Raw genomic sequence first — 24513 nt, forward strand, 5'->3', positions numbered from 1 at the left:
CATAATAGATTAAAGTCTCATTTTGTTTCCTACATACTAGCAATTTTCTAGGCTTACTGTCATCTAATTCAGTTCTAACATCCCTTATTAAAAAGCTTGATATGTAAAGAAGCTTAAATAACTGAGTTTTTAAAGACAGGGGCTAGGAAAGTCCTACAACAACTATAAATCCACCTCAGGAGTCTTGGAATGTAATCAAGAATTTGTGACACAATGGAAGAATGATTGATTTCTAGCTTTGTCACCTCCCCTTGCCTACTCATTATCCTGTCCATGTGTGTAGATACTAAGCAATAAGGTTTGACAGGTAAAGTGATTAGCAAGAGCTAATCGCAACTCTGGAGAATTCATGCTTCTAATTCCTTGCGATTATCCCACAATAAGTATCCTTATTTCTACAATTTCACATCTTCATTATAGGGAAGGAACAAAAAGTTTGAGACATATTGATGAGGCAGAAAGATAGCTATTCTGAAATACTGAACAGGCAATTTCAGCAGAGCAAAGCTGTGCAACACTTCAGGATTACTCTGCTCCTCTGGGATACTCACCTGCTGAAAAATAATACTCATCACATGACACATGGAATAAGAGGCCTCATTAATTAAATGCAAAAGACTTAATGCTGCATTAAGAGTATGCTATTAGAAAAAATTCACAAATTCCAATAAAGATGAAAAACAATATTTATGTTAGAGCTCCACAAGCTATGTTCTAGGATACGGATATCAATAGACCTCTTTCCCTATGCACAAATATGACACTTGAGATAAACTAATGCGCTCACATCCATAGATCCTACATTTGGACATATGGGGTCAAAACATTTTCTGCAGATGACAAGACTTGGGACATAATCGTTCCGAAGTTTGGTGGCCTTCATAACAGTGAAAAGCACTGGAATCTGTCTAAGGAGCACTGGTAAGCTCTTTCTTTATAGTTAAGTGTACAGTTGAGAGATTTTTTCCTTTTGTTGTAAATGACACTGGCCAACTAATTTTAGAAGTGTTTTTAAATTAAATATATGTAAATACACCATGAGACAATGTGTGATTTTTTTTTTTAAAAAAAATATATCTAAAATTAAATTAAACCAGACCAAAAAAAAAATTGCATTTGCGCAATGTGGCTGAGTTAACAATGCTGTTGTGAAACCTTAACTTTTAACATTGTTATTTTAACTGTGCAACTGTAACTGGGTTTTGCATTTGTTTTCCCTTTCTTTTTTTTTTTTTTTAAAAAAAGAAAAGCTAAAAAATATTCCAGAGCTGTTTAGCTTGACCTTGGCAAGCCCCTTGCTCTACACCTTTTTCAGCAGAAGAGATTGTCGGATCAAGGAACTAAGAAGTGTACACTTAATTAACCATGCACACATATGGAAAACACATGTCCATGTTAAATTTGCACTGCACACAAATAGATTTTCTATTATGAATGATTAATACATACTTTTCAAAGAAGTTGTACTTCTGCTTTGTTTAAAAGCCATTGGTATCCATGAGTTTCAAACTTAAGCCATTTTTGTTCATAGGATTTTTTTCCAAGGAAAGGTGGTTAGAATATTTTAATTACACGGGGAAAGTTATTTTTGCACCATGTTTCCAAACTCAAAAGGATTTTGCTCGAATTAAAAAAAAAAAAAAAAAAATCTTTGTGAAGAAACCATGCACGGATAACTTCAGCCCCAAAAGATCAGTGTTTTAGAAAATTACGAGCATGTGAAAACAAGGAACTCTAATGGGAGATTCTTCTGCAATTGCTACAACTTACATTTCCCTTTTAGAGGACCAATGAACAGGAAATTGAAAGATGTTTTTTCAACTTAAGAACTGAGTCATGTTCTGCTCCAAAGTGCAAGTACATAAACATACACCTCTACCCCGATATAACGCTGTCCTCGGGAGCCAAAAAATCTTACCGCGTTATAGGTGAAACTGCGTTATATCCAACTTGCTTTGATCCGCCGGAGTGCGCTCCCCCCCACACCCGGAGCACTGCTTTACCGTGTTATATCCGAATTCATGTTATATCGGGTCGCGTTATATCTGGGTAGAGGTGTAGCATCTTCTTATAACTATAGACCTTCTCCTTAAGAGCATCCCGGAGCATTTGGTTACTTTTCTGACCAAAATAAAAGCTTTATTATTTATTTCTATTTCAGACCCAACACAACTAAGACAGAGATGGATTCTATGCTGGCTCACACACAGTTATTCTGCAATTAGAATGTGTGATTTTTATTGTTGGTGATGTGAGAGCCCAAAAGTATGGAGCTCGATGTTCTGAATCCAGGCTGAGTTTTCAGTTTTAGGAGTTGGAAAAAAAAAATTTATAAACTCAAACTGAGCCAATCTGATCTGGAGCCATCAAGAGACTCTGAATATAGAATTCCAAGAAGCTACTTTTACAAAGTAACAGAATAAAAAGTCAGTAAGAATCTTAGGACTTACAGCTTCAAAAGTAATAGTATCTAACCTATTTGGTGGTTTACAGTACATGTTATTCCAACCACCTTATAGGCATATAACTTGTTCCAGTCTCCTTGCAACTAGGGCTGTAGCTGTTTATTATGTACTTTGAATATGCTGGTATCCAGAATGGCACAGGTAAATTCACTCTGGGACCTTATCAAGCGTACAGTATCAGACAAGGAATTTATCTAGCTTGTCTAGGAACTGCAACACAAGTGTTATATAAAAAAAATCAACCTCTGTTTAGAAAATCCTGTAATAATAATGTACTGCAGCAGGTTAGGAAATGTCGCTTCCAAACAATATAGTATCTTAAAGGAATATCAAATGATGCCAAAAAATCAAAACAGACACTTGCCACTCTACAGAAAAAGAGCTTTTCTAACCCAACTTGCTCTTCGGGTACATCTATGCTGCAATTAGACACCCGCAGCTGGCCTATGTCAGCTAACTTGGGCTTGTGGGGTTGTAAAACTGCAGTGTAAATGTTTGATCTCAGGCTGGAGCCCAGGCTCTGGGACCCTCACCTCTCATGCGGTGATGGCTCTGGCTCGGGATGCAGGCTCTGGGGTGGGGCTGGGGATGAGGGGTTTGGGGTGCAGGAGGGTGCTTGGGCTGGGACCAAGGGGTTCAGAGGGGGCTCAAGGCTGGGGTAGGGGATTAGGGCACAGGGAGGGGTAGCTCAGGGATGCAGGCTCCAGGCAGCACTTACCTCAAGGAGCTTCTGGAAGCAGCAGCAACAGCAGCATGTCCCCCTCCGGCTCCTATGCAGAGGCGCAGCCAGGCAACTCTGCTGCGCGCCGCCACATCCACAGGCGCCGCCCCTGCAGCTCCCACTGGCCACAGTTCCCAGGCATTGGGGGCTGCGAGCGTGGCGCTTGGGGCAGGGGCAGCATGCGGAGCGGAGCCCCCTGGCTGCCCCTATGCATAGGGGCCGCTGCTTCCGGGAGCCGTGCAGAGCAGTCCCCGACCCTGCTCCCCGGCAGGAGCCGCACAGAGCGGGGCAAGCCCCAGAACCCGCTCCCCAGCGGGAGCTGGAGGGCCAGATAAAAACGGCTGGTGGGCCGGATGCGGCCCACGGGCCGTAGTTTACCCACCCCTGCACTAGAGGCATGTCTCCACTGCAAAGTTAACTCAGGTGACCAGCACGCAAAGTTAGCCTCAGCTGGGAATGAGCAGCCACAGTGCAAAACAATACTAGAATTACGGTGTCTTCACTGGTGCCGCACTCACCCGGGTGCATTGCTAGGAATTCTTTGTACTGCTGCAAGCTGAGCCGCTCTGATTCTTTTGGGAGAACTTGTTTGTCCTTCTGGGCATACAAATGGAAGCCTCACTCAGGTTTTAGCCTTCAGCCACAGACAAACCAACTAGCCTGAGTTGAAAGCATCAAACTCAGGTGAAAGGATTATGTGTGTGGATGGGAGGGGAGCGGGGTAATGCCAGAGTAAGAGCCAAGTTAACTTTGCAGTGAAGACCTATCTTGATTCAAATTTTTGAAGTCTTCTTCACAACCATAACAGCTAGAGGTTTTTGTTTATTTAAGATGAAAGCAGAGATACTGAAGATAGGGGGACCAGATAGCAAATGTGAAAAAATCTGGATGGGGGTGGGAGGTAATCGGTACCTATTTAAGAAAAACCCCCAAATATGGGGACTGTCCCTATAAAATCGGGACATCTGATCACCCTAACTGAATACTAAGATAGGTGCTAAACACATGAACAAACCAATCCAAGTTCTACTACCACCCAAAATGAACATACTTCTCTGAGCAAAGTTTTTTACCCTTCCTTCTTTTAAATTGTGCATTAAAATGTTTAAGAGAAGCAGGGTTAAGAACTACAAGGTGCATGCTTTATAAAGTACAGAAAATAGAGAGGGAAGAGATCCATTAGGGTTATTGAAGACCGTGCCCAACCAATGCAGAACTGCAGTCTGTTAGAAGCTAGTTTTAAACTATGTAAATCATAGTGCTTTCACCATTTCATATTGGAAGTTACTCCTAGTCTAATAAACCCTGTATTTAAGAAATTATTCCTGATATTGAACCTAAATTTCTCTGTCTCAGTTCCATCCCATTACTCCTCCCCAGGGGCCTTATCTACTGAAGAGTGCCATCAACTTCAATGGGCTTTAGATCAGGCCTTATAACTTGCTTGGCCACTCTGGACAGTTCCTCTATCATCATTGGTATTTACAGCCTGCAAATACTTTAGGCTTGCACTCTTGTTGCCCCCCTCACTAGTCAAACAGCAAAGCTATACATGTTCTACTTTAAATCTTTCATCAAAAATCAGGCCCTCCAGATCCCCAGCCATTTTGGAGACTTTTTATTGCAATTCTTTCCAATTGGTTGGTATATTTCTGATATTAAGGTTTGCAGCATTGTATAATATTCCAGGTGCAGTTTCATTACAAATGGAACCACCACTTCCATGGTTTTGGACATGATACCTACACATCAACTCTCCCCCCCTCCCCCCCAAAAAGGGGGGGGGAGAATCCACATGAAATACGAGTTTGTAATGCTGTATGTTGGTAGAAGAGTCAATTTTCTGTCCACCATCACCTCCATGTCTCTTGTTCCATTTTGGCATTATTACTTTTTAAGTCCCTCTTCCCACACTTTTGATTATTCGTGTTTTGGATTTTTTCTGTGCTGTATTACCTTCCTTTTATTTTTCCTATTTTAATCTCATTTTGTTATTTTCTGCCCATTTAAAAAAAAAAAAAAAACCACATATCTTGAGTGCCTTTATATTAATTCTTTGTTCTTACTGATTTTTGTAACTTATCCCCATTTGGTACTGTGACTGAGTGAAATTAACATTCTTCCAGATCCTGAAAACATTGACATTTTTGATACATTTTGGAAACAATCTTAAAAGGTGCCTACCAGCCTTCACTCCCTCACTTTCCATTTTCCCCTCACACTTGCATCTTGTTTCAAGAATTTGCCACAAGTTGCCAGCACGGACTCTTTCCTTTACAATTTCCCCTCTCCACATGTATGCAAACCACAATATGAAACAAAAAGGCAATGTAGGTTAAAGACCAAAGCTGTCGTATTTAAACTGATCTATTCTCCTTGAAATACAGGTACACCTCTACCCCGATATAACGCTGTCCTCTGGAGCCAAAAAATCTTACCGCGTTATAGGTGAAACCGCGTTATATCGAACTTGCTTTGATTTGCTGGAGTGCACAGCCCCCCCGAGCACTGCTTTACCGTGTTATATCCAAATTCGTGTTATATAGGGTTGTGTTATATCAGGGTAGAGGTGTATTTCAAATACCCCTGGGCAGCTGAGAATTTTCTTCTCAGTGAGGAGATCATTTCAGGCTGACCTATTTTTTTTTTTTTTTAAAAAGATGGAAAAGGCCTCACCCAGTAGCAAAAACAAAAACAAAATCTGCTACCTCTCTTTTATTTCTCCTGGCAACCTTGAGGAATTCCATAAGGATCTGTAGTTGAGCAGCATGGGACTCCTGTAACAGAAAATTAAATTTAAAGAGAAAAGGTAGATTAATTTAATGCATAATTCACAGCAGGCATGGAAACAAATCACTTTCATTTAGAAGTAGGGGAAAGGAGCAGCACATTAAGTCACAATTACAAGTAAGGTGGTTTTGCTTTGCTTCTAGGTTTCAAAGTTCTGGTTGGCACATGGCAAAGTTTTACATTATATTACACAAATATTCTCCTTGTGTATTACAAGTAGTTAATAGGCAGAGCACATTTTTCATTCTCATCCCAGTTGGAGTGATTTCAGACCCTTTTGGAACAAAGGGTGCTCATCTTCCACGGTTAGCAGATCTTGAGCTTTCACCTCTAATCAATCAACATACTCAAGTGGAATAATTTGGTTTCAGAAAATGACAACCCTTTCCCCAAATGAACATTTCACAGAAGCACAAAAAGAGCTTCTGTAACGGAAAATAAATTTGCTAGTGAAGATTAACTGTTTTGGGAAAGGGAAACAGAAACACCTCTGTTTCCCAAATAAATTAATTCTTTACGTTTTTCTTTGCAATGACCAGAACCTTGAGGAGGCAAGAAGGAAACAGGAATGTAGATTCTCTCTCTCTACTCCCAACATCAGTGCAGCACTAATACTAGACTGGCATATGGAAGAGCAATTTGCACAGATCTTAGAAAAACTCATTTACAGTAGGACTGAGTATGAGCTCAAAGGTGGGCCGGGGGAAAGGGCATCAGGGATCCATTATGGGGGAAAAACAGCTGAGAAGGATGGGATAAACTACTTTTCTGGTCTGGTTCTTTTGCTATTGTAAGATGGTTCCATAATAACCAGAAAAGGAGGTAGGTAAAATTTACAGAGGAACACTTTCAGTTTTTAAATCGGAATGGGTACCTCCAAAAGTGTAAGTGAAGCATTACTATTCCAACACCTAGATGATGCTTCTATTCTGAAGATGATATCCTGTTCAGTTATAAGACTATCAGCTCTCCATTTCAAAGCTCTCTGCTCAATCATATTTGTGGTGATAACCTGATGTGTTTCACGTGTGTCATTCCAAGACTTCCAGAAGAAAACAGATTTACTATGAAGTCTGACCCCAGCCCAATGGAGAACTTTAAACAATACCCCCAAGGGGTCTGTCCTATATACACAGGAAAGTATACATGTAAATCCCCACACAATCTGATTAAAAGACCTCTTTTACATTTAATATAGCAATTTTGTTACCAGAAATGTAAAAGGGATTTTATTTTAGTGTATTTCTTTTCCCTAGGAACCGAGCAAAAAGATTATGACTTAATTGATCCTGAAAGCCTCCAAGAGTTTTTAATTAAAAATTATTTTGTTCTAATGTACATGCCACTGGCATAAAGTCTGCCCATCCATGTATCAACTGCCAGCTAATTCCACGTCCAATATTAGACCACTTCCCCTCTTACACACACTTCTTCATTGACTGGGTTGCATTAGGCCTGTCTCCTCTCACATTGTTGGTTTCAGCTGATCATTTTCCAGCAAGATAGCCAGTTCCAGAATTATACTCAAATACTAATTATAACAACATTATACAAAAACAAACAGACTTCAGTTTATTCATAGTGACAGACTGCTTTGTACCTTATAAACATTCATACTGCCATGATATGCAAGACAACTACGGTTTTCCTTTAAGCATAAAAAAGAAAAGGTCCTGATTTTCAGAGATGCTGATTGCTCATAAATTCTCTTGGCTTCACATTGGGAGCTGTAAGAGCTACAAATCTCATGTTTCACAGTAACTCCTTCAAGGTGCAAATAAATTAGTAAACATATGGAACTCCCCCTTATAGGGTTATTGTTTAGTTAGATCCTCAAATTTTACATACTTTGAAGTGAAATGTTCACTTAGCAAATGTCTAATTATATCAAAGAAAGACAGTGTACTCTAACTGCCACTTGCTGTATTCCTTTTCCCACTGAAATTTTCTCTCAGCTTTCCCTTCAGCATGATCCTGCCTCAAGTGAGAGCATAAATAAATGTTTATTGCATCATACTCCAATACTGGACATAGGTTGCAGTCATGAAAGTCAGTGAGATGGAGAAGCACTCAATACTAGAGCAATGGGATCCTATAGAAAACCCTAAGATTAATTCTGCATTATGATTCCATTGCAGAAACAAGGAAATCCTTTTGGAAGGAAGATGCCTATGATTAATCACAATTTATTAGTAAATGAAATAAGACAAGAAAAGCTCCTTACTGCCTCCAACTGCTTCTTCTTTTGCACAAGCAGCTCCAACATCAAGTTAACATTGGCCAAGTCAAGGTTATCTTGATCAGTTCCCAATAAGTCTTGAAATATCTGCCATCTGTGTCCATTCTAAAAAAAGGGACAAGAGAGCAGAGGAAGAGAAGGTAAATACCAGTCAGAGTTATTTGACATAAGATATTTAAACTCGTATTGCAGTATTTCATCCTTTGTAAAGTACACAACAAAGTAGTTTTCAAAAAGAAGAATTCCCAAAAAGGTATAGGAAACAGTTATTTATCCTGTGATGTATCACACCCCAGCAACAACTTATCTTGTAGGGGAAGTAGTTTGATGAACTACCCTATGCTAGGGTAGAGCTGTAAGGTAGACCTTGTACGGGGAGACTTTGACAAACCAGTAAAGTGCCTAAAACCACTATGGCTTATTGTTAAAAAGCAACCTAGTCAGCAGGCTGTAAAGAGGCCATGCAGCTTGACCAAGGCAGGAGGGGCGGGGGAGTTTAGGGTGCCTCAGAAAGGGCAGCTTGACCCCGCATCCTTCCTGATAAGAATTGTGTTGAAGTTGCTGATACATGCATTTTAAAAGAGCAGGATGTACCCCCCAGGAATGTCTATTGGGGTCTCAAGGCTGCAAGCTCTGGAAAAACCCACACCTGGTTAATCAATAATCAGAAGGAACCTCTTGCTTGCCCATTGGAACTGCTTGCTTAACAAGTTTTCTTTAAGGGACATGTCATTCTATTACTAATGTATAAATAAGGGGGAAAAGCTTGAGATGGGGGACTCGTGTGGGGACTCTTCAGGACTGGTCTCTCCCTCTGGATGCATCTTGTGTTCCCCACCGGCAGACGGGCTGCCACTGTGCACCTCGAGAGCCACACTCAGCTTTGGTAATTATCAAGGGTTGGGGGTGTTTTACTAATCTTGTTGCGTGTGTAAGTGCTTGAGTCTAAGTAAAGTTTAGCTTTAAGAGAAAGCACTCGTGTTGTCCTGTTTGTGCCAGCCATCTATCGGTCGGATGGCCGTGTCTCCCTATTTATTTCTTGAAAGAACCCCGGGTAACAACCTGTGTGTTTACCACAAGTCTGGTGCCATTAACAACTTCAGGAATTGGCAAAACAAGTAGAGAAATATCTTTAGCTCTCACTAAGAAACAAAGCCAGATAAAAACTGACCTAGATAGGACTATCTGACTCGATAATTCAAGATGTTTTGTTACGCTGCAGGATCTAAGAGATTGGTGAAAGTTCTCCGATTTTCATTTATTGACTACTCACGCATTTTCAGTTAAGCATATGCGTTCACAGGACTGGGGATAAAAGCGGTAAACAACCCAATATTGTGGATAAGCAAAGTTTATTGTTTTGCTATGGCATGTGTGCGTTACAGCACCAAGTATGAGTAATGTAACAAGAATATACTACATTTATCAAGTAAAGAAAAGCACACTTTCATTTCAAAATGTTCATTTCTGAAGTGATAGGTTCCATTTCTCCTTCACAATTCTCTCATGCTGAAACACATTAAATTTTAATATAATAGAAAAAGTTGAAATAACTCCTAATAGGTGGCTTGTAGGGTTAGGAGAGGGTATATGTGTGTGAGATAAACATGATCCTATTTCAGCACTTTTAAGTCATCCATATTTTAATAATTAGGGCAATTTGGACAGCAGCAACAATTCTTTACACTGTGGTTAATCCATTTCTACATACAACTATTTCCATATGGGACAATCCACAGTTTTCAAATAAAAAAAAAATCTTGTCAGAGTGCAATTAACTGACGTGAGACATAATTTTTTAAGTGTTTCAACAACCAAAAATCTTTGGTTTAGAAATAAATTGACAATACTTACACCTCAGAAAGTCAAAGAATAAACTACATTTAAATTAGAAGTGTTGTAAATAACCTGCTCAATCCAAAAATTTTAGCCATACGAAAAAAAATGAGTGTCATCCACATACAACTGTATTTCCTTTTATAAAATGCTTAGTAGATAGTTTAAGGAAATCATGAATACAAAAGCTCTCAATTTTAATCTGGCACTAAACTACTGGAAAAAGTTATGTAATGTTAAAACAAGTCCATTTGATTTGAAACAAACTAATACAACCTGAAATATCTTCTAACACATGCGGGACTCCAGTAAGAATGGAAAAAATAGGAAGAACAGAATAAATGTTGGAGTTACAGAAAACATTTTTTTCTCATTTGACATTGCCCCATGCAAAGTTTATTTTGGACAAAATATTTCAGAATACTTGTAAATTTAAAATCAGTGATATCTTTGAAGATCCAAGAATTTTTATTGAGGAGACCTTAAAAAAGGGCATATCCCTCTACCCCGATATCCCGCTGTCCTCGGGAGCCAAAAAATCTTACCGTGTTATAGGTGAAACTGCGTTATATTGAACTTGCTTTGATCAGCTGGAGCGTGCAGCCCCGCCCCCCCGGAGCGCCGCTTTACCACGTTATATCCGAATTAGTGTTATAGCGGGACGCGTTATATCGTGGTAGAGGTGTAATTATAAGAAGGGCTAGTCTTAGAGGAAAACAGAATTCTGCAGAAATCAAAAATAATCTCCACATTGCTAAATGGGTACATCAGGCTGAATAAGCAAATTTAGGGAAAACATTCCAATAAAATGAGGAATACACATTTTTAAAGAAATAAGTCAACTCCTTGAGGTGCATGATTCACATGTAGTATGGATAAAGATGCCACATTTGCTTATTGTATACATTATTATACTTGCTTTAAACAATTATTAAAGGGACTGGGCAAAATCGGTTAGCTAGTACAGGTGCTTTTAGCTGAAGGTCCAATTCAACTGGACAGGAAGACTTGGGGATACTTCAACATGGTCTTTTAATTAAGCAAGAACTCCCTACAGGTTTCTGTAGTGCAGGTTTCACTTTTTTTTTTTTTTTTTTTTTTTTAAATTCAATTTTTTTTTTTTTTTAAAATTGAAAATGCAAATTTAGAACAAAGAAAGCAAACATACATAAAGTTTGTTAGTATACAAGTGTCTAGTAGGTATTTTTATTTGCTGCCACAATGTAAATGTGAGTATTTTTGGAATACACTCATGACAGTAAGTTTCCATGATAGTTATCTGTATCGTAGAAGAACCTAGTGGTGTGTTTCTCATAAGTGTGCTATCAATAGGGAGCAGGACAAATTCCTAAGGGAAAATAAGAGGAGAGAGATTCTGACTAAATGCACCCCTGTATTCATAACATACACAGTGTAATAAACTTTGTACAAAATATGCTTTGTGAGGTGTCATTTGAAAAATAACTCATTGGCCAATATCATTGTGAAATGTATGTAGTAACATTATATGTAAAGTTAAGAATTCCCCCTGCATGATGTTGGTAGCACATGTTCAACTGACACAGCCCTGACTAGGCAGGAGTGATTAAACAAGTCTGTCCTAAACAAAGGAATACGTGTTTACCTCAATTAACACTGATTTAGTAAGCAGGGTCCTTAAGACAGCAAGAAGGAGGCAAGGAAAATCTACATTTCAGCATACACTTGGAAGAAGAGCAAGCATGGGGCCACCTTCACCCCCAGATTCCACATCACATTCTTTATGATTTAAATAAACTTTGCTTTGGGGGTAATCCTCAGAAGAATCCACTACAAAGGGTAACTGGATTACAGCAATGAGGGGCAAAAACACAGATCTCTCCCTCTCCTTTTTCCCCCACCTAATACAACAAAGGAACCAGCCTTCTGACTTGGGGAGGGGAGGGGGGAAGGAACATCCTGACTTGAGAATTTGATCAGCAGTGTTGCTGGGAACATGTGGTAAGGATTTTACCTTGAATCAAGTTTAGTTTGTTAAGTTTAGTTACTAGAAAGAGTATTATCTTTATTTCTCTTGTAGCCATTTCTGACTTTAATGCCTTACACTTGTACTCACTTAAAATACTTCCCCCCCCCCCCCATTAAAATTAATCCAGTACTGTGTTTAAATTGAACTGTTTGCTACTTTAACTGGAGTTACCCAATCTGTTGCATACTGACCCCCGCACAGGGACAACAGACCTCTAATATCTGAACTGTCCAGGAGAAGGCTGAACAGTGCATAACACACGTATTTGGGGAAATTTGGGACTGGAGTGTGCTGGGGTCACCCTGAAAGTTATAACTAATGCTGCTGGAAGCCAGAGCGTGACTGGAGTGTTGCTGGCAGACCGCAGCTATATACAGACACGCAGGGTGTGACCTGCATGCTGTTTGGCTATTTGGGAGCAGTCCAGGTTGGGAGATACAGCAGCAAAACGTTGTGAGGCACCCAAGATTGCAAGGCAGGTGGTGACACAACCCTTCACTAGTCTGGATTGCACCCTGGAGCGGGATACAGATGTGCACAGAAGCATCATGGAGAGTGTGGGTTACACAGGTGCAAGTTTTGAAACATATTAAATGGGGAGTCCCATGATGAAAAGCTAGTTGTGAATACATCTGTTAGCCTTAGTTATACTTTTCTTACCACCTAATTACTAAAAGCAGTCATTTGTACAACACAGTCCCGAAGCTCAAGCTACCTCAGTGGAAGGCTAGTTGTTCTCCTTCACTGACTGAATGAAAAACATGAGTTTCATGCCTTGTAATATTGCTTTCTAAACTGATTTATACAATACATAAATGAGGGAGTGATAAGAACTGAATGAAGTCAGGCACAGTGCAGGCTGATGTTGTTCAAGTTTCCTGCCCAACAGCTCTGTGTATACATTCTGGTCCTAACACACCAGATCCTCTACACTATTCCAGTCCAGGGACTCTAATCAGCAGAAACTACTCATTATGCTAAACTGCATTCTCATTTTGTGACACAAACAATATCTAGAATGGAACCAGGTCATTTTACCTGGGATTGGAGCATTGAAATCCTGGCTCTAAAAGATTTCCTTACCCTTTTATGGCTGGCGCGATCATATGTATTAGTTGATTGGTGCCACAAACTTGCTATCAGTCTCAGCATAGCTACAATTTCCAACAACAAATGCCTGATTATTCCCTTTTGACGAGTATGCTTTTTTTCAGGTAACTTCCCAACCTCTATTAATCACATGATCAAAAAAAAATCAATCGATTAATCGCTTTGTTAAACAATAGAATACCTTTTAAATATTTTTGGATGTTTTCTACATTTTCAAATATATTTATTTCAATTAGAACACAGAATACAAAGTGTATGGTGCTCACTTTATATTTATGTTTTACTACAAATATTTGTACTGTAAAAAAAACAAAAAATTATATTTTTCAATTCACCTAATACAAGTACTGTAGTGCAACCTCTTTATCATGAAAGTTGAACTTACAAATGTAGAATTATGTAAAAAAACTGCATTCAAAAACAAAACAATGTAAAACTTTAGCGCCTACAAGTCCACTCAGTCCTACTTCTTGTTCAGCCAAACACTGAGACAAACAAGTTTGTTTACATTTATGGGAGATAATGCTGCCCGCTTCTTGTTTACGTCACCTGAAAATGAGAACAGGCGTTCGCATGACACTGTTGTAGCCGGCATGGCAAGATATTTACATGCCAGATGTCCCTTCACGCTTCAACCACCATTCCAGAGGACATGCTTCCATGCTGATGACAGGTTCTGCTCGATAACGATCCAAAGCAGTGCAGACTGACATATGTTCATTTTCATCATCCGAGCAAGATGCCACCCACAAAAGGTTGATTTTCTTTTTTGGAGATTCGGGTTCTGTAGTTTCCGCATCGGACTGTTGCTCTTTTAAGACTTCTGAAAACATGCTCCACACCTGAGCAATTAGCTGAACAAGAAAGGACTGAGTGGACATGTAGGCTCTAAAGTTTCACATTGTTATATAATTTCACTCAAAAACAAAACAAAAAATCTGCATTTGTAAGTTTGCACTCTCACGATAAAGAGATTGCACTAGAGTACTTGTATGAGGTGAACTGAAAAATACTATTTCTTTTGTTTATCATTTTTACAGTGCAAATATTCGTAATAAAAAAATATAAAGTGAGCACCATACACTTTGTATTCTGTGTTGTAAACTGAAATCAAATATTTGAAAATGTACAAAAGCATCCAAATTATTTAATATATTTCAATTGGTATTCTATTGTTTAACAGTGTGATTAAAACGGTGATTAATTTTTTTTAGTTAAATCGTGTGAGTTAACTGCTATTAATCAACAGCCCTACTATTAAGTATGTCTGATGACATCTAACATAGGACAACTGCTTGCTTCTACATTCATGATGGAAGGCAGAGAAGGAAGGAACAGCCAGAATGAACATGGCTGCTGTGATCTAAAGCTACGGATATAGGTTTATTCCCCTTAAAGTAAACTCTTCCCTTCACATAAATAGTGAGATTTCTCCTGCATTAACCTAGGCTATGCAGCAATTCCCATCCAAGACCATTAATAAAAACAAAGTAAGAAGAGTTGAAACATACGGTGCTACTCACTGAATGGTCCAGTTTGAATCGCTTTTCCTCAAATCTTTGCTTCTGTTTGAGGATGAGCTCATTCACTAAAAATCAGAAAGAAAACACCATGTTAAGGCAAGAGATGGATGGGTAACTTAACGAACATTAAAAAAAAAATTCTGCTTGAAGACTGTTTTACCTACTAAGTGTTAATTGTAACAACAAGATTAACCTAACTGAAAGATTAGAAAAAAATATTTTTTTTTCAGATTACTGGGAACATTTGACAATGTTATCTACAAGCAGTTTCACTGATTCGCCCTACCTAGTCACTTTCTCTCTTTTGTCTTTCCTATAGCAACATAGGAGAGACTTTTCCTTAAAAACACAAACACAGCAGGACCGGGAGTAAGGGGCAGGTGTAGTTCCCAAAACTTCTTTAGTTCATCTTTCTAAATTACTATGATCATTTAATTAGACTAATTGTTTCAGCTCTGGGTAAAGTACAATCAGAAAAGAGTGAAAGAGATGAAGTGGTAACTGATTCACTGCAGATTAGCAAATAGCATCAAACAGGCCAAAAAAATTTTAAAAGCCCCCAAACAACAACTAGCTTCTAACAACATATTCTTTAAATATTTATTTTTTGGTACAATTTTGTTTCACATATTGATTTAGTCTCCCCCTACTCACTCTTTGACTAACAACCCCTGTTCCCCATACACCCAACACCCCCGTTTCTTTCGAGCTCCTTTAAAATCCTCAAAAAGCTTTATTAAAGAAAAGTTTATATATCAGAGTAGTTCACTCTCTCACTTTAATGGCCAAAAAAATATTTCCACATTTCAGTCTAGAATTGTAACAAAGGAAGTTTGTGCATGCACAGGAGCACTTTCTAAATAGGAATGCTTCTTTCCACATTCTTGAGGGGGGAGAATCTCAGAAATACGATTTATATAGGTGCACAGCTGCATAAGTATTGGAGAGTCAATGTGAATCAGGAAGATAAAGTCTGAATGAAACATCAAGGCATGAAAAAATAGAACAGAAGCTTTTAAATAATCTCAAAACACCCAATTGCAATTGTTGTATTTTTCTGAAAGAATTCAGTGGAGCTCTGTGGGGGGTCACAGGGGTTCACCCTCTAAATATAACCTGCAGAACAAAGGCCTTACAGCTTGTCTACATGAGGAAATTAGTGTGCAGTAAGTTTGGGTGTGAATTTAAATTGCACTAGCTACCCTGCACTAACTCACCATGTGGACATATTTACTGTGCATTAATAGAGCCCTCAGCCAGTTTAACTTAATGCACTTCCAAAGTGCATTAACCTAATGTGCTCAAAGGGACTCAATGCATGGTAAGAGTGTCCGCACAGGGAGATAGTGCAGAGTAACTAGCATGTGCTAGCCACTGCAGGATTTTTTTCTTGTGTAAACAAGCCCTTATATAAGGTATCCCATTCAGATCTAAATGCACTTGCCTCTCTTTTGTAAAGTATCTGAAACACTATAGTTTCCTTCTTTACTCCCGACACAGACTAGTTCCATGATTAAGAATATCCAGTCCATCATTCTAGGTTCCAACCCTTACTGAGGAAGGGAAGGAATTGTCCTTTATTTTTTAAAACAATACATTTTGGATTTGAGATAATTGGTTTTGAAATGTTTTCATTTCACTGTGACCTTTCATTTGTTATTTTAATTTTAAGTAAAATATCAGCTCAACCCACAAAACTACTAAAGTTTACGTATTTCTCAATATTTCCCAGTCCAACTTTCTTCCTTCCCTTGCCTCAATCTTTCAATTTTTATTCATTAGGATAGAAATACATGGGAAAATTAAGATATACATGCCATATGGTGCCTCATGACACATGCAACCCAAGTCTAAACCCCAAGTAAAATTGTATCACACACAGCCTAGTATCTTACAATGACTGCACCTTGTAAATACCTTATAGTCAAAAATATGTTGTAAGAGATAGAGAAAATCAGTTCATAAAGATTTAATCTATGGTCTTCATTTTGCTTCTTATAGAAGACCAACAACAATGGGCCAGATCCTCCCCTAATGTAAATTGGCATCGCTCCATTGACGTCAGGGGTGCTATGTCAATTTACACCACCTGCCCTGCCCCACTGGATATAGTCACAAGCATGAGGGCTGATGAGTAGATTTTGTACCTGGAATTGTAAGTTTACAGGACAATTTTGCAAGGCTGTCTTTACTACTGCTAAACTCTTATCCTGAGAGACAGTGTTTCTAGTGCAAACAATTAAGCCTAAGACTCACCTAAAAAGTTGGGGTAAAGATGGTCTATGTTATCAACCACATAGTTACATTTGGGGCATCTGTTGTTATCCTCCAGACTCTGATGAATACATTTATAGCTATTCAAGGAAAGAAATAAAACAAGTTAGAGGCCATGAGGAAAAAGGCACAATGAAAGTGTAGTACAGATAACAGCAGAAAAATAATTATCAGCACTTGATGAGGTGCTCCATACGCCCTGTTAGATAACAGCTGTAAATGGAGCACAAGGCTATATCTAAAAGGGAGTGATATCAGGATGTTCCAATATTAACTAGTAACGTCCTAAAGCAAAAGGGCAATTTAAAGCTGCATATCCAAAACTTAGATAAGCCACAATCATGTTTCTGCCTTGGGTTAAGGAAGCGTCACTCAGCATATACATCAGGTTGAAGGACAGTATGTAATACACTAAGTGTCTTTGCCCACCAGGAGACCCATATCTTACATCTGAAGTCAATACATGCTCTGCATAGCACAGACTGGCAGCTTTTACCACTTTTTAACCACATGATAGCAGTGTCTGGAGTCTGTATAAAGTAACTTTGCCAGAATTGTAAAAAAACTTAGTAAACGGCATTATCCCTAGACTACAGGATTATCTGGCACCCACAGTAACTTTAAATGAAACACAGACAAAGCATCTTTGGTCTCAGCTTCTCCCACTTCCTTCCAGCAGAGTGGATTAATAAATGTCACGCCATAAGGGGCTTTCTGCTTCACTGCTAGGAAACCCAGGGACACACTAATCAGACAGTGCACCTTGCTGTCAAGGACAATCATCCATCTCTGTAACATTACTATTGTAGTATCTCACTCCTCAGATCAGCGACTGGAACAATGGACTGATATTATTGGATTGGTGCTGTATCATGGACACTTCAAAGGACTTGCAACAAGCACAACATGCTGCATATGGCACGTAGTTGCAGAAGTCAGCAGCTACTTCTCCTGGAAGCATAATACTGCAGGGGAGAAGTATATTCCACACTACAAAACTTAATCTGTAGGATGAGTGTAGTGTTAAGTGTTACTAAAAGATCAGTTAATGTACCAAAAGAATGATAAAACTCACAAGAGTTCTTTCTATTCTAACTGTATGTAAAATGCAAATGTGATATTAAGCTTTATGCTTCAAGCTGATCTCTATCAGATCATTAAGGAGGACTAATGCGGGGGGCAAATTATAACACATCTGCCTTCTGCAGGATTCTTCTGCCCTCCTCTGAAGCATCTAGCCCTACCCACTGCAGGAGACAGGTTACTGCAGTCAACGGATGTTGAGTATGATCCAATATGGCAATTCCTAGTAAAACTTTACAAAAAACAGGTATTTGAAGACAAGGGAAGGGGGGGTGCCCTGGTTTCAAGAGTGACAAGTAAATTCTCCCCTCAAAAAGGAGTTTGTTAACAAAATCACATCCTCTACAATTTTTAAAACTTTACTAAATAGAAAGTTGACGGTCAATATTTTATCAATAAGTACAGTATACTATAAACAATATGTTTTTACCTATTAATTCAGTCACAATCAACATGGGTTAAGCAGGAAAACAAAATGACGAAGAAACAACATTAAGTTCCAAGCGTCAGTGCAAATCAATCTCTAGCCACACTATAATGAAAGTATTTACAGGATGATCAACGGACATTTTGCTTAACATAAAATCTTACCAGAAACTGTGTCCACATTTCGTCATGTATGCTTCTTCAATCATATCAAAACAGATGGGGCTACAAGTAAAAATAAATAAAAATAAAATGGTGCCCTTTTAAGTGTGAGAAAAGCAAACAAGAAAAAAAAAACAATTGTAGTTAAAAAGTTCAATGCAGCCATCCAATCACTAAGAGGGAATATTTTCTGTTTGTAAAAGGGATTAAAAAAAAGACAGCAACAGCACCTTGGCAATTTAAAGATCAAATGGACACTCAACAGTTATTCTGTGAACACTGAAAGATGTTGTGAAATCTACGATTTACTACAATTGTAAACCAGGACAATGTCTTATCACAGAGCTTTCAGCAGTTACAAACAACCTCAAACACAATTACAGAACCTTTATAACAAGCCATTTAAAAAAAAAAAGAAAGCATTGCTTGTTAGGAGGTTCTAAGTCTAAAACAAGAGTTTCAAAGTCAAAAACCTGCTTCTTTTTACACTGCTCAGTTACTGCACAAGACTGTCATGAGGAGTCGTCCAAAATTGTAGGACAGGAGAACGGGGATGACAAAAAACAAAACAAAAAAAAAGGGAAGCTCTAGTTTCGCTAAAACTCTAAACTGACAGCAGGACATGTCAAAAAGAATGTGATATTAACAGAGGGGTAAGAATTAGACTTTGGAATAATCAGCACAGAGATGGGACTGCAAGCATGAGACAGGGACAAAAAGGAATAAAAGCAGAAAGAAGCTGCTGATGGAACCTTGCATGGCATAGCAGAGAGTAGGAAGAGGTGAAATAACCTCTGAAGACTATGAAGGAGCCGTCCAAGAAGCAAAAAAAAAAACAAAAAAAAAAACAAAACAAAAAAAACATACCAGTCAAGCATGGAGCTGTGAAAGCCCAAAGGGAAAAGAAATTACGGAAAGTGGAATAGTTGAGGGTGTTAAAAGCACTGGACAGGTCAAAGAGAATGGGGATGGAATTAAGGCTTTTGGATTTACCCAGAAAGAGGTCATTAGTGTTTTAGCTAGTGCAGTCTCAGCAGAGCAGAAAGGGTTAAAACAGACTGTAAAGGATTAAGAACATAAGAACGGCCATACTGGGTCAGACCAAAGGTCCATCCAGCCCAGTATCCTGTCTTCCGACAGTGACCAATGCGAGGTGCCCCAGGAGGAATGAACAGAACAGGTAATCATCGAGTGATCCATCCCCCATCACCCATTCCCAGCTTCTGGCAAACAGAGGCTAGGGACGCCATCCCTGCCCACCCTGGCTAATAACCAATCATGGACCTATCCTCCATGAATTTATCTAGTTCTTTTTTGAATCCTCTTATAGTCTTGGCCTTCACAACATCCTCTGGCAAGGAGTTCCACAGGTTGACTGTGCGTTGTGTAAAAAGATACTTCCTTTTGTTTGTTTTAAACCTGCTGCCTATTAATTTCATTTGGTGACCCCCAGTTCTTGTGTTATGAAAAGGAGTAAATAACATTTCCTTATTTACTTTCTCCACACCAGTCATGATTTTATAGACTTCTATCATATCCCCCTTAGTCGTCTCTTTTCCAATCTGAAAAGTCCCAATCTTATTAATCTCTCCTCATACAGCAGCTGTTCCAGACCCCTAATCATTTTTGTTGCCCTTTTCTGAAACTTTTCCAAGTCCAATATATCTTTTTGAGATGGGGCGACCACATCTGCACGCAGTATTCAAGATGTGGGTGTACCATGGATTTATATAGAGGCTATTACTTTTTGAGTCTTTGGCTAGCTTCAAATTCTTTTTTGGCCTTCCTAATTATATTTTTACACTTAATTTGCCAGAGTTTATGCTCCTTTCTATTTTCTTCACTAGAATTTAACTTCCACTTTTTAAAGGATACCTTTTTGCCTCACTGCTTCTTTTACTTTGTTGCTTAGCCACGGTGGCTCTTTTTTGGTTCTCTTATTATGTTTTTTAATTTGGGGTATACATTTAAGTTGAGCCTCTAAGTTGAGTGTCTTTAAAAAAGTTTCCATGCAGCTTACAAGGATTTTACTTTTGGCACTGTACCTTTTAATTTCTGTTTAAGTGACCTCCTCATTTTTGTGTAGTTCCCCTTTCTGGAATTAAACACTACAGTGTTGGGCCGCTGTGGGGTTTTCCCTGCCACAGGGATGTTAAATTTAATTATATTATGGTCACTATTACCAAGCGGTCCAGTTATATTCATCTCATGGACCAGATCCCGTGCTCCACTTAGGACTAAATCAAGAATTGCCTCTCCTTATGGGTACCAGGACTAGCTGCTCCAAGAAGCAGTAATTTAGGGTGTCAAGAAACTTTATCTCTGCATCCCTTTCTGAGGTGACATGTACCAGATCAACATGGGGATAGTTGAAACCCCCCATTATTATTGAGTTTTTTATTTTAGCAGCCTCTCTAATCTCCCTGAGTATTTCACAGTTACTATCACCATCCTGTTCAGGTGGTCTGTAATGTATCCCTACTGCTATATTCTTATTATTCAAGCATGAAATTACTATCCATAGAGATTCTATGGTACAGTTTGCTTCATTTAAGATTTTCACTTCATTTCTTTTTATGCTCTTTTTCCACATACAGTGCCACTCCCCCACCAGCACGACCTGTTCTGTCCTTCCAATATATTTTGTACCCTGGTATTATTGTGTCCCATTAATTATCCTCATTCCTATTATAGCCTATTATACCAATATCCTCATTTAATACGAGACACTCTAGTTCACCCATCTTATTATTTAGACTTCTAGCATTGGTATATAAGCATTTTTAAAACTTGTTACTTTTTAGCTGCCTGCCATTACATGATGTAATTGAATGGGACTTTTCTTCATTTGACTGTATTTTATCTTCCATCATCTCCTCCTTATTAGGACATAGGGGAGGATATATAAATGGAGATTCCCTAAGGGAGGATCTATAAATCACCATCAAAAAGTTGATGGTGAGAAAGTGAAGATTGTGAGAATCAATGGCACTCTCCATGAGCATGAAGAGAAGGAGGAAGATGGAGCAATAGTTGGGGAGACAAGAGGAAGTGAGGGAAGTCTTGGGCTTCTAGAATACGAGAGGCAGTGGTATGTTTGAAAGCAGTTTGAAAGGGGCCAGATGAGAGTGGAATTAAGAAGAAGAAAGTAATCCCCATCTCAGATTATCACCCAACAGAAAAGACAAGCAATAGAATACACAAATTTTAAGATTCTGAATGGTTGTCTAGCAAGATGCAGCATGTAGGAAGACTACAACAATTTTGTATCTAATGCATGTGTCAACGAATATCAGATTTCAAAGTTAACAGTTAAATGAATACACTTTAAGGAACTTTTACAAATAAGTATCACTCGATAGGATGCAAAATATGCTAGTCTCCAGCCAGTAAGTCTCTAACAAGGGTGTGCTCCCTTCACAAGCATCCTCCCATGGTTTGCCAACAAAGCAAAATCTTTGCATGTCAAAGATACCTATCCTGTTGCAGAAAAATGTATTTGAGGGGGGAGAAAAACCCAGTCTCAGACAAACAAGTAGGGTTTGACAGAACAGATGCTTTCTTCACCCCACTCTCCAATTCAGCATGGTGTAAGTGGGTAATAATTTCCCACAAGTTGATCCCCACTTTCCACCATCCACTCAAGAGGAGAAGTGGGGTCTTCTCCCAGCCTTATCTCATCCATCCTGAAGCAGGACAGTGCCTCCCAGTCCATCTCAAATTTCTTAAACCCACTGAAAATGGAAGTGGAAGTAACAGCCTCCTCTGGGTCAATTATCCTCCCCAGATTGGACAAGTATTGCCCTGAAAACTAGATGGAACCTAAATATATAAACTACACTGGTTCTCAGTATTCTGCAACTGAATCATGCATTCAGAACAATTTAGTTTGAGGCCCATAACACTACACTTAAAAAACCCCAACAGCTTGGACCAAAACTACAGACTATCTAGCCCCTTCCTTAGCATGAGAACCACAAAAGAAATGAGAAAGTAGCATGGAGTATCCTTAATATGAAGTGGCAGGTTCATTTTGGGTTGCATATTGTTTTTGTTCATTTTGATTAGCATCCAACTTCAGAGTTGAAACCAATGTCTCGCAGCTAATAATCGTTTAATGTCAAGGCATTATTCATCTTAGAAGAATTATAAAAGTAAAGTTAGCCAACAAGAATATATTAATAGTAGGAGAGGGAGAGATTATTAAAGACTAAAAATAATTAAAAATAATAATCAATGTTTTGCAATGATTTGGAGGTTCCCAGACTGGTTGCTCCCCATGTTTGTTTAAATAAAAATAATAATAATAATAATAATAATAATAAAAACCTTCACTCATTCACTTTCTTCTTGATACCATGTTCCTTAGCATGGAAGTAGAGAGTGTCCGTGGAATGTAATGTCCAAACAAGAGATTCTAAATACATGCATTTATAAAACCATTTCTACCATGAGAACAACAGAGTCACCTCCAGTATGCCCCTAATGTGCAGAGTTTGGAAAGTGCAGTGTCCAAGGTCTGTAACGTGATACAGAGTTGAGCTAACTCAGAGTTTCCCTTAACAGCACAATCTTGGATTGCTAGCATGTACTCCAAATTATTCTTCTTCATACCAGTCTGATTGGATACATGGCAGAGCCAAAATAGTTGAGGAAAAGACCAGTCAGATCCTGCAAAACACACACATGATGTGACAGATCATTCTTAACGGAGGCTGACATTTCCATTATTGAAAGACTGCTCCCCAGCAGAGCTCACTGTTTTATAAGCAGAAACTAGATTAGCACCTTCTAATACTTATCACAGTCACCATTGGCTTCCTGAAATGTAAGTGGCTATGCAAAAATATGTCTTAAACTAAGCTTAAAAATAGAACAGCAAAGTCCTAAATAAGATCTGTTTACCTAGCTGACCTTACAAATAAAGGCTAAAACTTCCTAATTCAATGACTTCAATGGGACCACCAGTATCACAAAGGCAAGAAACCAAAAGGCTCAGGAAACCACATGGATGTAGTATAAAATGATTCCCTGCCTAAGACCATATAGAATCATGCAAAGCCTTGCTTTGAAGTTCTGGACAACTCAATGTTGGGAGCAGATCTCAACTGGACGACAAATGAAGGTTTTCATTTGTCATAGTACAGTACTTATTGAAACCTGGTTTCCCGTGTGCTTCAACAGTAGAAGGTTCATATCACAATAAATATATATCTTTTCTTTCAGCTAGTGCACAGAACATTACAAATGTATTCTAAGACACACACACCTTTTAAATACCTAACTCAGATGGAAGATATGTCCCTAAATTCCTTATACTGCTTTGAAAATTTCTTCTTCTAGACTGTTATACTGTACCCATCACCGTGGTATCCAACCCTTTATAAATCTTAAGTGTTCTATGCAAGTGGTGTACACACACACAGTTTTTCTGTCTCTTCCTATATAGCAACAGGTAGAATCCACTGCAGTTTCTCTAACTTGTCCTTCTATTCTTCTCTCTCATTTAATAGCAGAGCACAGCTTTTTATTTTTTTTTAAACTATATTATATATATACATACACACACACACATATACATACACACACACACACACATATATATACACACATACTTTTTTTTTTAATATAGACAGACATGAACGACTGTCTCTATGAGGCAACTAAGAGAAACAGAGGAGTCTTGCATTTTGTCCAGAACATGGTCATATTCTTATCCTCAGAGATTCTGGCAAGAAGTTCCACAGACTGAATCGTACTGGCTTCTGAACAGGCTCGTCTCCTACTTATACTAGTCTTACCCCAACTGTTGAGAGTTTCTTGTCACGCAAGTGGATCGCCAACTCATGAAGTCAGAGGTGCAGAAGGGAAGGTGG

General features: G+C 38.7%; 1 protein-coding gene across 2 annotated transcripts in view; it reads right to left on the minus strand.

Annotated features, from left to right (window-relative positions):
- The window catches only part of LOC113407556 (E3 ubiquitin-protein ligase COP1), a 204436-nt gene that overhangs the window by 175055 nt on the left and 4868 nt on the right, over positions 1-24513 (minus strand). The window contains exons 2-6 of one of the 2 annotated variants that reach the window (XM_026656196.2): positions 18641-18700; positions 16949-17046; positions 14681-14757; positions 8201-8320; positions 5895-5963 (exon numbers count right to left, since the gene is read on the minus strand). In XM_026656196.2, the coding sequence (XP_026511981.1) occupies positions 5895-5963; positions 8201-8320; positions 14681-14757; positions 16949-17046; positions 18641-18700 (424 nt within the window). The remainder of the gene's footprint in view (positions 1-5894; positions 5964-8200; positions 8321-14680; positions 14758-16948; positions 17047-18640; positions 18701-24513) is intronic. The other variant, XM_026656197.2, reaches the window with a different exon arrangement.

This window comes from Terrapene carolina, unplaced genomic scaffold, assembly GCF_002925995.2.
Source record: "Terrapene carolina triunguis isolate 2854851 unplaced genomic scaffold, T_m_triunguis-2.0 Scaffold212, whole genome shotgun sequence".
NCBI classification, from domain to species: domain Eukaryota; kingdom Metazoa; phylum Chordata; order Testudines; family Emydidae; genus Terrapene; species Terrapene triunguis.